Source organism: Canis aureus, chromosome 6 (assembly GCF_053574225.1).
Source record: "Canis aureus isolate CA01 chromosome 6, VMU_Caureus_v.1.0, whole genome shotgun sequence".
Classification (NCBI taxonomy): domain Eukaryota; kingdom Metazoa; phylum Chordata; class Mammalia; order Carnivora; family Canidae; genus Canis; species Canis aureus.
The window spans coordinates 2,314,934-2,329,540 of NC_135616.1; the positions used below are offsets into that span (position 1 = coordinate 2,314,934).

The following is a 14,607-nucleotide window of genomic DNA, read 5'->3' on the forward strand; positions in this document are numbered from 1 at the left end:
CAGGGCCCAAAGGCCAGCACCACTGCCCAACCGGGTGTTTCGGGCGCCCACACCCACGTCTGTGGTTCTCCAAACACTGAGGCTCACTCAGTGTCCAAACTCACTGAGTGTCCAAACACTCAGTTCCACTCTGACACTATGTGCAGTTATTGCAGACCCCACAGGTTACCAGCTCAGACCCCCACACCTGGCCCATTTTGAGGTCAGTCACAAGTGCTGGGCCACCTGCACTTCTGACTATGGGCCATAAACTGGACAGTCCCCTGATCCCCTGTCCCCAGGCTCCATCGAACTGGAACAGCTCGCAGAAGTCAGGAACACTCCATATCCCCATTTCCTGCCTCATTATAAGGGATGTGACTCCGGAAAGCCAAGCAGAGTATCTGGGAGGGAAGGCATCCGTGCCCCCTCTGGGTGTGCCACCCTCCCCACCCTCCCTGCGTTCACCAGCCAGAGCTCCCCAAACACCCAACCTTGCTACGCACGGGTTTACACACAGTTCACTCACTGGCCTCTGCCCTTTCCAGCTTCTTAATGTTTATAACAAGCACGTAGGGCCGACTGAGGACAAGACAGTTGTGCCTACAGTTTTTCAACCATGATTGAACAGTGGGCGCTCAACTGTGGACTGCATTAAATGAAATATGCACCGATTAAAGGAGGTGATGGTCCCACTGTGTTGGGCTCTACAGACCTCTTCTGGGCTGCTTTTATGGAGTTCTGAGCAACCTGATTTCATAGGAATGTGGAAAAATGACCAGTGACCGCTAGAGGGCAAGCTGATGATAAAAGGTCTGCAGGTCCGGACCCCAAAACATGTTTACCTGGAGAATGGGCAGCAAGACACATGATAAAAGCCCCCAAATATTACATTCAGTTTGTAAAGATCCAGACAGCAGCCCCCTGACCAGTGGTAGCTATTTCAGGAAGGTTGATTTCTTTTTTTTTTTTTAATTTCATTTATTTATTCATGAGAGACACAGAAAGAGGTAGAGACACAGGCAGAGGGAGAAGCAGGCTCCATGCAGGGAGCCCGTCATGGGACTCCATCTGGGTCTCCAGGACCATGACCTGGGCCAAAGGTGGCGCTAAACTGCTGAGCCACCAGGGCTGCCCAGGAAGGCTGATTTCTTAGCCCTTAGTGGAAGCCCAGCACACACAGAGGAAACTACTCACCTTTTAGAAGTCCAGCTTGAAGAATTGTCTCCAGGTGACATGCTAAGCACCACCCAAACCAAGAAACGCCGCGTTAATACCCAGAAACCTCCCACCCCTCTCTGCGATACTGCCTAGTGGTATCACAAAGTGATTTTTGAAATTTATATTCCTTTTTTGAGGTTTTATTATTTATTTGACACAGAGAAAGACAGAAAGTGAGAGAGAAAAAAACGAAAGGGCACAGGCAGGGAGAGCAGCAGGCAGAGGGACAAGCAGGCTCCCCGCTGAGCAGGGAGCCTGTCGTGGGGCTCGACCCCAGCACCCCAGGATCATGACCTCAGCCCAAGGCAGCTGCTTCACTGACTGAGCCCCCCAGGTGCACCTAAAATTTCTATTCTTAGCATCAGTGTATAGAAGTTCCAGGTGCTCATATTCTTACCAATCCTTGTTTGCCTGTCTTCCTCATTGTACCTATTTCACTAAGTGTGCAGAGCTACTCGTGGTCGTTTTAATTTCACTTCTGTGGAGAGTAATACTGAGCATCATTCTGTTTATTGCCCATTTTCTTATTCTCTTTTGTGAAGTGTCAGGATAAGTCTTTTGTCCATTTTTCTACTGAGTTACCTTTTTCTTGTTTATTGTAGCAGCTGTTTATATATTCTGGAAGTGAGTCCTTTGTTGGATATATGTTCTGCAAACACCTCAGGGAGGTAGACCTCAGTCTGATATATTAATGGAAGAATCCAAAGAGAACACAGGTGGCCACAAATTAGAGATACCGAGCCGCCCTGCACTGGGAGGACGGCCCAGATACTAACATCCACACACTGGGTAACATTCTGTGGTTAATCCAACCATGTCCATATCCTAGACTTCCTTTGAACCTTTGTACAACCTGGCTAGATAATACTGATATCTGCTCATTTTTAAAATTCCTGTTGTATTTTTAAGGCCAGCTGGCCTCCTAGGCATGGCCCTTGGTCCCTATGGCTCTGTGCTCGCTGAATGACTAAACTAGTAAGGCTTCATCCTTTTGCTGATGGATCTGTGTGAAAGTTGGGGAACTCAAAGTTTAGGCCAAAGCTGCCCCAGTGTTTCCCTTCTGCATGTGCAAAAGGAAGGCCTCATGTTCAACCAGGGGTAGGTAGACTGCTAGGAACCCGCCCAAGGCTTTCATGAGCAAGCATGTCGCTTTACATCTACACAGCCCTCCAGACTACCGAAAATAATGTGGAAGTCCATTCAAATACCCAAGCCCATTATGGCTGCCATGCTCCCCAGATCTTCCTGTAAATCTCTGGCTGTTCTGTTGCTTGTCCTGATCAGAATCTCCACCTCAGCCAAGCTGTGATGTTGGCCTTCCCTGAAGCCACAGAGATCACTGTTTTTTGACAATACCCCACGCATGGATTTTTCCAAGTTCTGCTCCTCTGGCAGTGAGGTTGCAGGTCCTCACCACCTATCTGCCTTGCACTGCTGGAGCTATTGCTCCCTGGAGCTCAGGGGGCTATGGCAGCTGCTCCAGGCCAGTATGCCATGGATTCCACCATTTTCACCAAGACTTAGTAGGTTTTCTTGAATAAACGCATTTCAATCTGTTGCATGCCTTTGGTCAATTTCCAGCGCTGAGATGGCTGTTTCCACAGTGTTTCCCATTGCATCGTTGCCCTTTAGGGAGAGGGTTTCCAGAGCCATCCTATAAGCTGCCTCCCCTCCCTTTAAGGAGGCTCTCTAGGAGACCCTCTAACACTTGGCTATCTGCAAGGGGAGCAAGTCCCCACTAGTCAGGACGGAGATACAGGGCAGAGGGTCCCAAGTGCCATCTTGGGGGCTGGCTACTACCCTGTCCTCACCTCTCATCCAGGTCACTATGATCACTCCTTAACTGAGTCTGTTCTCAACACAGCAGCCAGCAACCCTCTTGCATCTTATGTCGCTCTTCTGCTCAAAACCCTGTAACAGGTTTTCATGGCCGAGTAAAAGCCAGTGTTCCCCATGGCTCATCTGACACTCACTGCCTTTCTGATGAGTTTTCCAGCACCTCTCCTCACTCACTCGGCCCCAGGACGAATGCTATGCCTCAGGGGCACTAATCAGATTCCTGTCCCAGGGCCCTTGCACAGGCTCTTACCTCCATCCAGGATGTTTCCGCCCAGAGAACCATATGGCTGGTTCATTCAAGTATCAGCTGCTCAAACTGATCTCGGAGCACTCCCACCATCTCCTGCTTTATAGCAGCACTCGACAAATCACCTTGTTTCCTCTACCAGAACATAAGCCCCACAAAAGCAGGGCGTTCGCTCTGTTCTTGCTCAAGTTACATGCAAGGTAAATATTTGTTAATGTCTAAATAAGTGGGCTAATGAAAATGGCTGTTAGGCCCAGCTCTGCCCTGTTGATATGGTGAATTATGTACATGAGAGAAAGGCAAGCCACAATGGACATCTGAATGGATGGGGGGCAGGTGGGAGGGAAGAAACTATTAATAGATGAACAAGAAAGGGCCATGTGGGGTAAGTCAGGAAAATAACTGTGTGACATGAAATAAATCATTCAGATTTGTAAGTCTATCAAGTCTAAAAAAAGGCACGAAGTTTAATTTGAAGGAATAACATTACATAGAATTATACAAACTCAGAAATAAAGGAGGTTGATCCATGAGTTGAAAGGAGAAGGAAGGAAGGAAGGAAGGAAGGAAGGGAGGGAGGGAGGGACAGACCAGCATACTGTAGTTAAAAACATTAAAAGACTGAGAAAAAATACATTAACATTGATGAAACTATGGTGGAAGCTTTTCGGGGCATGCCCTCCGCATGGGATGAATGTTTCGGGGCAGCACATGATGGAAGGACAGGATCTCCCGGATCTTGTCCTGGCAAATCTTGTTTGCTGCTACCCCTGCTTCAAACTCTCTGCGTTCCTCTTCCTTCTGTGCCTCCCGGGCCTGCTGCTGGTAGGACATTTGCATCTGAAGTTGCTTCCTATACTCCTGGGCCAAACTGGAGCGCCTGTGGTATTAGAAATGTCCAAGTGCAAAATTGTCAAAACAAGCGTTTGTATTCAAGTAGGGCATTACAATTACAATGTAACTTTTGAAGCCAAATTAAAATTCCCATTAAAATCAGGGTAAGGGGGAAAAATAGATGGAAAACTCAATAATGTATTTATTATACAATGTAATTAAGATAAAGAGAACAAATATTGATTTTAGGGAGGGTGCTTCTGGCCCACTCAGAATACTTCCTGCTGTCTGGAATGAGTCCTTGGCTTCTCTCCATCTCCTCTCCCACTCTTCTCCAAGGAAGAAGTGACTTTCCTGCTGGTAAAACCAGGAACTGGCTAGTCTGTTTATCAAAGGGCCACAGTGGGAGAGAACTGGAGCAGGTGGGCGCTGTGGGGACTGGGTGGGTGAGTGTGCCTCATTCTGTTCAGTATGAACTACACAATTTCCTCCCTACAGAAGCCATATTTTAAACATAGAAACCACATTTTAAATTTTATAGCGTGATTTTTTTTTTTTTTTTTTTTTTTTTTTTTTACTGTGGTAAAAGACACATAATGTAAAACTGACAACTTAAGGATCTGTAAGTGCATAGTTCAGTAGCGTTCAGGACATTCACATTGTCGTGAATCAGATCTCCGGGATTGTCCTCTTGCAAATCTGAAACATTATACCCATTAAACAGCAGCCTCCTTTTCCACCATTCAATTTGCTGTGTTATAAATTTGACTACTTTAGGGATCTCATAAAAGCTAAATCACATAGCCCTTGTCTTTTTGTGACTGGTTTATTTCACCTCACACTACATCCTCAAGGTTCATGCATGAGGTGGCATCTGACAGGACTTCCTTCCTTTTACGGCTGAATAATATCCTGCTGCATGTATATATCACACTTGGTTTATCCATTCATGTGTTAATGGACATTTGGGTTATTTCCATCTCCTGGCCATTGTGAATAATGCTGCTATAAACATGGCTACTATGCAAATATCTTCTTTAAGGTCCAGCTTTCAATTATTTTGGATATATATACCCAGATATTGGATTGCTAGATCACATGGTAGTTATATTTTTAACATTTTTTTTTTAAAAGCTAGTGGGTTTTTGTTGTTGTTTTAAAGATTTATTTATTTACTCAGAGAGAGAGAGAAAGGCAGAGACACAGGCAGAGAGAGAAGCAGGCTCCATGCAGGAAGCCCGATGTGGAACTCGATCACGGGTCTCCAGGATCATACCCCAGGCTGCAGGAGGCGCCAAACCGCTGCGCCACCGGGGCTGCCCTATTTTTAACATTTTGAGGAAACTTCATACTGTTCCATAGTGGTCATTTTACAATCTAGAAGCCACATTTTCTATTATCAGCTCTCATCAGAAAAAAAAAAAGCATGCCTATGCCTCTGCGGCAGATTCCATTTTGTAAAGATGGTCAGTAAGGTCTCCCTTCCCATATGTTCTTCTGCCATGTGACCCTCTATTCCCCTTCTGTCTCCATCTCCTTGAATCTGGATAGGCCCAATGACTATTTTTATGACCAATAGAATATGACAAAAGTGATGCTATCCTGTCCTAGGGGTGGCCCTTACCTGGCCTGTCTATTGGAACTCTCCCTGTCAGAACCAGCCACCAGACTGTGAGAAGCCCCAGCACATGGAGAGGCTCTAGGAAGGTGTTCTGGGTGAGAACACCACGTGAGTTCCCTGGCTATGGTCTGCACATACTGCCAGCTAAGTAGTTATCTTAGGTGTTGAGGGCAGTTGAGCAGTCAGAAGAATGTAGCCCTGGTCAACATCAGACTTGAACCACACGAGGGACCCCATAACTCACTTTAAGGCACAACTTTTAAGCTATTCTGTTATGCACCTTTAAGTAGCTATGATACCTTCCACATGTACTTGTTTTTCTTCTCTCTCAGTTGATTCAGAAGTTGGGCAGGGAAGCATGTTGCTATTCATCAAATCATCCCCCCCCCTCCACCACATCTCCAACAATAAACTTTTTAAAAATGAGAAAGAAAGACCTCCAGAGCAGAGACAGTAGCAGAAAGTCAGTAGGGTGGTCCAGAAATTATTGTTAGTGCCCCCAAACTAACAATAGGCTCAGTTATATAAACCATACTCTTTCTAGAATGAAAAGGGCTTATTTCTATGTACCACGTAGGTATAAACGGGAAGGGTGACCAGAGGAGCCCAGTCTTCCTCTACCACACTGGTCATCTGAATTGGGTATCTTAGTCATTGGCGGAAAGGAGTGCTATGGTCCAAGAAATGTTGCATCTGCCCATTTCCTCCCCAGAGCCTGACTCTGGTGATCAGAGGGACCCCTGTTAGAGGAGGGCAGGGCTATTTCCAAAGCACCTAGAACATTTCAGTTTTTCCACCTCAGTGAAGCTACAAAAATTCTCCTGAAGACATTTTGCACAGACTCCTATCCTCATAAGCCATTTATGCTGCTTTGTTTCAGTCTATTTCATGGGGAAAAATAGTCTTCTTGGTATTTAACTAAGATTTAATGTGAAGGACTATTTTTTTAATTGTTTTTAATTTATTTTATCTTTAAAGACATTTGTTTAATGTCTATCATCACAACGTACACAATAGCAACAAAATATAATTTTACCAAGATAGTTGATGCTTATTTTTATATGAAATTTTGTACACTGACTTGAGCTTTTAAGACAAAGGTAATACTGATGTAAAAAAATGTCAATAATACATGAGTGATGGCACATTGTCCTCTCTCTACGTCAAAAATCGCCCCCCCCCCTTTTTTAGGTAAAGAAAACAAAATCATACCTTGCAAAATTCTCCTTCTCTACACAGTTAAGCTCTTTAAAACCTTCATTTATGCGTTCCTGTTCCATAGCACGCTCCTCCTGTTCTTTTGCCTTTCGTTGCACTAAGAAAGACAAAAGTAATTTTTGGTAAATGATTTTCTTCAAATAAGACATGCTGGCATCCATCTGGACATCAATGCCATCCTGTAGGCAGAACCTACAATAACTGGACTGTATCTTAGGTCAATAACGTGGAAGTAGTCATCTTCATCAAGGCAAGAAAAGGGTTTTAGGTCCAAACATGTATGATCTACACAGATTTTTTTTTTAAGATTATTTATTTATTCATGAGAGACATAGAAAGAGAGAGAGGCAGAAACACAGGCAGAGAGAGAGAAGCAGGCTCCATGCAGGGAGCCCAATGCGGGACTCGATCCTGGGACTCCAGGACCACGCCCCAGGCCGAAGGCAGGTGCCCAACCACCGAGCCACCCAGGCGTCCCTACACAGATTTTTTTTCTTAACCATTTTTCATTGAAAACCTGTGATCAGACTTTTTCTTTCTTTTTTTTTAATTTATTTTTTATTGGTGTTCAATTTGCCAACATATAGCATAACACCCAGTGCTCATCCCATCAAGTGCCCCCCTCAGTGCCCGTCATCCAGTCAGCCCCACCCCCACCCACCTCCTTTTCTACCACCCCTTGTTCGTTTCCCAGAGTTAGGAGTCTGTCATATTCTGTCTCCCTTTTGATCAGCCTTTTTCAAACCAGGTTACCACCATTAGAACATTTCTCACCTTTCTCTTCTTGAGGACAAAAAGTTGTGTTGTCATTTATGCTAACAAGAGAATTTATTTATGACAAAATAAATATTGGAAGGGCAGCCCCGGTGACGCAGCAGTTTAGCGCTGCCTGCAGCCCAGGGCGTGATCTGGAGACCCTGGATCGAGTCCCACGTCAGGCTCTCTGCATGGACCCTGCTTCTCCCTCTAACTGTGTCTCTGCCTCTCTCTCTCTCTCCGCATCTCTATGAATAAATAAATAAAACCTTAAAAAAAAAAAGACCTTAGCTAATAACATATAAGATTTCTGTAAATTAATTTTTTAAAGATTTATTTATTTATGATAGACATAGAGAGAGAGAGAGAGAGGCAGAGACACAGGAGGAGGGAGAAGCAGGCTCCATGCCGGGAGCCCGACGTGGGACTTGATCCCGGGACTCCAGGATCGCGCCCTGGGCCAAAGGCAGGCGCCAAACTGCTGAGCCACCCAGGGATCCCTGTAAATTAAATTTTAAAAACATAAGCATCCAGTAAGGCGGGGGCATGACAAAGAAAACAGAGTTCACAAAAGAATAAATACAATTGGGAAATATACATCTGAAATGTACATATCTTTGGTCCCCAAATTCATTTATAGGAACTTATCTTAAATAATCATGTATGAGCCAAAAAGAACTATGTACAGAGATAGTAACCTGCGATGCTAAAATTGTAGCAAAAAGATTCAAGACAATCTTAAGGTCCATTAGTTGTACTTAGGTAAAATAAATCATGGTCCATTTTTATAATGGATATCTAGGCAGCATTACAAATTTTATAATTGGAGAAAAATGACCTTGAAAAATGTTTATGGTAAGTGGAAAAGGCAGACTGTAAAACAATATATTCAACATAAATCCTAATTTCCTATATACATAGCAAAAATACAGGATGTTGTCAATAGTAGCTATTCCTGGGTGGTAGAATTATGGATGATTTTGTTTCTTTGCTTAAAAATGGCCCCAGGGGATCCCTGGGTGGCTCAGCGGCTGGGCACCTGCCTTTGGCCTAGGGCGTGATCTTGGAGTGCCAGGATCGAGTGCCAGGATCGAGTGCCAGGATCGAGTCCCGGGATCGAGTCCCACGTCGGGCTCCCTGCGTGGAGCCTGCTTCTCCCTCTGCCTGTGTCTCTGCCTCTCTCTCTATCTCTCTCTGTCTCTCATGAATAAATAAATAAAATATTTTAAAAAATGACCCCAAATACCTAAATTTTCCACATTGTCTCAATATATTCTAAAACATGCATCATGGGTAAATAGAAATTTTTTAAGCTTATAAAAGCTTTTCTGCTCATTTTCTTACAACTCCACCTAATACAGGCTTACCAATTTTCAACAGCTATTATCATTCCTGGAGTGAAAAATCAACGAGCGGAACCAAGATGAGCTCTCTTTTGCAGAGACAACTAGCATGAAATCTAATGGTGCACGAATGGTAAATGTATCCATTTACTCTTCAGTTCACTGAGTTGGACGTGGAGTGGTGGAAATCTGAAGGTGACAGTTCACCCCTCTCAACAAATATTTCTTTTTGTGACCAAGCACTTTTTGGAACTGAGGGCATACAAAGGTGTGCTAAGACAGGGATGTGAGCGGAGCAGCCTGGGTGGCTCGGTGGTTTAGCGCCACATTCAGCCTAGGGTGTGATCCTAGAGTCCCAGGATCGAGTCCTGCGTTAGGCTCCCCACAGGGAGCCTGTTTCTCCCTCTGCCTGTGTCTCTGCCTCTCTTTCTGTTTCTCATGAATAAATAAATAAAATCTTAAAAAAAAAAAAAAAAACAGACAGGGATGTGAGCAAACCACAGTGAGAGCCCCAGAAAGAGGATTTATTATGAATATGGGGACATATTTGAGGAATGAGATATGTGAGCTGGCCCTGAAGAATCGCCAGGATTGCTCAAGATCAAAAGCATCGTAAGCAGAGAAAACTGCCCAAGTGAAGGTATGCAGGTATGGAGACACCTATGGAAAGCAAAGAGAGACAGATAAAAGGGAGGAGGGGTGTGTGTGCTGTGCCCTACTTTCTCACTCTCCTTTATAGTCACCTAGGGGCACAGACCACTCAACGGACATACCATTCCTTGAACCTTGAGAACATCTCCCACGTGATTGCTCAGAATCTGCGAGGATATAAAACCCTTCACACGTTTATCCTCCAAGTATTAAATTAGATAAGTTCTGCAAGGCAGGGGTCTTGCCTTAAGCCTTTTTACATCCTTCATATCATTTTACATATAATACCTACTTATTTTGGTTGCTACTTAAGTTGAATTCAGGCCCAACTATATTATTATTATAATTCATTTTCTTACATTTTTCCTGAATTTGAAGTTTTCTTGTGCACATGACCTCATTCACAAGTTGTCTCCTTGCCTCCTTTTCAAGTCTCAGCTCCTTGTCCTTCTCAGCCAACTTCTTTTCCTTCTCTGTCTCTAATATTCTGTCCCGTTCTTTCTCCTGAGCTCGCTCCTCTTCACGCCACTGCACCACATACTGACGATATATCTCCTGTTCTCTTGCCATCTCTTCCTACACAACAGAAGAATTACTTCACGTTGTTAAACTTGTAGGTGTGATAACAGTATGGAGGACAAGTTTTAAAGCAATCTTTTAAAGCTCCAATTCTAATTTTTTAGAACTACATACTGACGCATTTATAAATGAAATATTCCACCTAAGGTTTAGCTCAAAATATTCAAGAGTGGTGGCAGAATGGCCATTAGTTGGTTGTTGAAGCTAAGGGAAGGACATATGGGGGTTTGTTGTGTTATTCTTTGTATGTGTGCTTTATAATAGACGCTTGAATAAGTTATTTCAAACACTTTCCCAAAGTGTTTTTAAAGCAGTTCCCAGATAATTTTCAATTATAACAGCTTTATTTTCATTTAAGAAGGTTATGAAATTGTAACCTGATAAAAATCAGTACTGATAAATCAGTACTACTATAATAGCCCTGTTTCTGACTAGAAGATGGTCACTTGCTACTATAAACATTCTCAGTCTTAGCTATATTTTGGAATCATCCAGGAGCTTTAAAAAATACCAAGGGCTGAATCTCACCAAGAGACTCTGAGCAAATGAATAACTTTTAAGTTCCCAAGTGATTTTAATGTGCAGCTAAGGCTGTGAACTGGACTTTGTAATGCTGGCATTTTCAGTTGGCTTCTCTGTTGTTCATGGCATTATACCTGTGCTGTTCCATCCAATCTCTAACATCTTCAGAAAATATCATAAATGTGGGGGAGGACCGGCAAGGTCTGAATTGTACACTTAGAAGGTCTTGCATTTATAGTCTCATACTTGGGAATAAATTTAACAAAAGGAGTGTAAAACTTATACTCTGAAAACTAAGAAACTGAAATAACAAATGGAAAGACATCCTACATTCATGGATCAGAAGCCAGTATTGTTAAAATGGCAATTGTCTACATTTGGTCTACAGACTCAAAACAATCCCTATCAAAATCCCAAATGGTTTCTATGCAGAAATCAACAAGCTGATTCTAAACTCATATGGAAATAAAAAAGGGCCAGTAAAGCCAAAACAATTTGAAAGAGAAGAGAGTTGGAGGATTCACATTTCCTGATTTCAAATTTACTGCAAAGATATATAGATATGTGCTACTGGCATAAGGGTGAACACATAGACTAATGGAACAGAACCCAGAGTCCAGAGATAAACCCTCACATTCACCATCAATTGATTTTGACAAGAGTACCAAGACAATTATATAGGGTAAGAACAGTCTCTTTAATAAATGGTGCTTGGACAACTGGATAACTACATGCAAAAGAATGAAGTTGGATCTCTACCTCACACCATACACGAAATCTAACTCAAAATGGATCAAAGGCCTAAATCGGGCAACTAAACCTATAAAACTCTAAGAAGAAAACAGGACCTTCGTGACCTTGGGGTAGGAACAGATTTTTAGATATAATACTAAAAGCACAAGCAACAAAACATAGATAAATTGGACTTCATCAAAATTAAGACTTTGGTACTTCAAAGGACACCATTAGGAAAGTAGAAAGACAATCCACAGGTTGAAAAGGAATATTTACACGCAATTTATGTGTAAGGGACTTGTACCTAGAACATATAAAGAATTATTACAATTTAATAAAAAAAAGTAATATAACCCGATTAAAAACTGGGAAAACAACTAGAATATATTTATTGAAATTTCAAATAGATTTCTCTGAGGAAAATATATAAATGGTCAATAAGCACAGTAAAAGAAGCTCAAATCATTAGTTACTAGGGAATGTAAATCAAAACCACAACAACAGATCATTTCAGAAACATTAGGATGGTTAAAAAAAAAAAAAAAAAAGACAGACAACAAGTGTTAACAAGCATGTGAAGTCAAAACCCTCATATACTGCTAGTGGGAATCTAAAATGGGGAAGCCACTTTGTCAAACAATTTGGCAAGTACTTAAAAGCTTAAAGTCACCCTAGGACTCATTAATTCTACTCCTAGGTATCTGCCCAAGAGAAACAAAAACCTATGTCCAAACAAAAATCTACACAAGAATATTCACAGTAGTATTACTCATAATAGCCAAAAATGCAAACAAATCAAATGTCCCTAGACTGACAAATGGATAAATGAAATGTGGTACGTCCATCCAATGGAGTATTATTCAGCCATATAGAAGAAGTACTCATACATGTTACAACATGGATAAACCTTGAAACATTATGCTAAGTAAAAGATCCAGTCAAAAGGTTACATAGTATATAATTCTATTCATAATAAAGTCCAGACTAGTAAATCTGTAGAAACAGAAAATATATTAGCAGTTGCTTAGGAATGGGGGTAAGGGATGGGGAAGAGGGAATAGAGAGAGAATAAAAAAGTTCTAAAATTTACTGTGGTGATGGTTGTGCAGTTCTGTGAATATACCAAAAACCACTGAAATGTGTATTTGAAATGGGTAAGTGGTAAGTTATAAGAATTATACCTTAATGAAGCTGTTAAAAAAATTAAATGATCTAATGGAGAACAAAAAACTCAATGCCAAGAAAAAAAAAAAAAGAAAGAAGAAAAGAAAAGAAAAGAAAAGAAAAGAAAAGAAAAGAAAAGAAAAGAAATCAAATAATCCAATTAGAAAATGGGCCAGAAGTACGAGAAAACATTTCACTGAAGGAAGATACACAGATGGCAATAAGCACATGAAAAGTTGATCAACATCATTAGATATTATGGAAATATAAAATAATAAAACAATGAGATAGCACTACACATCTATTAGTAGAGCTAAAGTAAAGAACAGTACCATCACCAAATGTTGGTGAGGATAAGGAAACGCTGAATCATTCATTCATTGTTGGTGGGAATGTTCATTTTTGGTGGCATGGTAAAACTACTCTGAAAAAACAGGTTGGCAGTTTCTTAAAAAACTAAACATGCAATTATAATTGCCCTTCAGGGCATTTTTCCCAGAGAAACAAAAATCTGTGTTCACAGAAAAACCTGTACATGAATGATTATAGCAGCTTTACTGATAATAGCCATAAATTAGAATCATCCAGGTGACCTTTAACAAGTAAATGGTAAAAACAGACTGTGGTGTACTCATACCATGAATACCACTCAACCACTCACAAGAAAAATACACTACTGATACATGCAACAACCTGGATAAATCTCCAGAGTGATGCTGAACGAAAATGTCAATCCCAAAAGGTTACATGCTATAGGATTTCATTTATATAACACTATTGAAATGACAAAATAATGGAAATGGAAAACAGATAAGTAGTTGCCAAGGGTTAAGAAGGGGATGAGGACAAGAGGGAAGTGGATGTGACCATTAAGAGGGAAACATGAATCTTGGTGACGGGAATGTTCTGTATCTTGACAGTTCAATGTCAATATCCTGGCTGTGATACTATACTATAGTCTTGTAAGACATCATAGAGAGAAACTGAACTGCATGTGAATCTACAATTATCCCCAACTAAAAAGCTTAATTTAAAAAACAGTAACAGCCTCTGGTTTCCAATCTGGCACATAAAGAGCTTAGAAGTTGCCACTGGCATTCTAACAACAAGCAAAAAGCTAACAAACTTAATAAATCAACAATCTTAAGGGTGCCTGGGTGGCACAGTCAGTTCAGATTCCAACTCTTGGTTTCGGTTCAAATCGCAATGTCAGGGTCTTGAGATCAAGCCTCGATTAGGCTCACTATTCAGCACATGCATTCTTTCTCTCAGAAATAAATCTTAAAAAGAAATCAACCATCTTAGAGAAGTGGGCAAACCCCTGCCCTCAAATTGGAGAGACTGACAGGTAAATATAGAGTCACAGCTTACCATAACAGAAACCTATGAGCAGAAACTTCTATGGGAACCAGTGCTGGGGTATGAAAACCTGTAATTGTCTACACTAGAGGCTTAGTGTAGACACCAAGAGTTAAAAACTCTTAGGGGACTCAGTCATTGAAGGGTGGGGGAGACCACACTTTTGTGAGTTTGACCTCTTGAAGCTCCACCAGGTTCTCTTAGTGAGTATCAGAGAAAAAAATCTTTAATGTTTCCTGCAGCAGGAGAAGAAAAGGAATCATTTTGAAATACACCAGAGCATCCTATTCTTAGGTTTGCTCTCAGGAGAAACCATTTAATCAAAGCCTAACCTGCTGGAGTTTTATCTAAGCCTAACCTGGGAGAAGGGCAATACTCAACTCCAGGACCCCTGCACCCTACCATGTGGGGGAAGGGAAACACCATAATCAAGGATTCCAATGATAAGAGGAGCGTCCAGATCCAAAAGCACCAGGCTCTCCAGAGGTGGAATTCCTTCCTTTGCTTGCATGGATTTTTATCGCTGGGAGCTGACCTCA

The 14,607-nt window shown here is 41.7% G+C and overlaps 1 protein-coding gene across 1 annotated transcript in view; it reads right to left on the reverse strand.

The window, feature by feature from the left end:
• Positions 1-3,728: 3,728 nt before the first annotated feature.
• CFAP53 (cilia and flagella associated protein 53) overlaps positions 3,729-14,607 on the reverse strand; it is a 36,708-nt gene continuing 25,829 nt past the window's right edge. The window contains exons 6-8 of the mRNA XM_077899859.1: positions 10,069-10,285; positions 6,954-7,056; positions 3,729-4,166 (exon numbers count right to left, since the gene is read on the reverse strand). Coding sequence (XP_077755985.1) covers positions 3,938-4,166; positions 6,954-7,056; positions 10,069-10,285 — 549 coding nt within the window. The 3' untranslated portion in view covers positions 3,729-3,937. The remainder of the gene's footprint in view (positions 4,167-6,953; positions 7,057-10,068; positions 10,286-14,607) is intronic.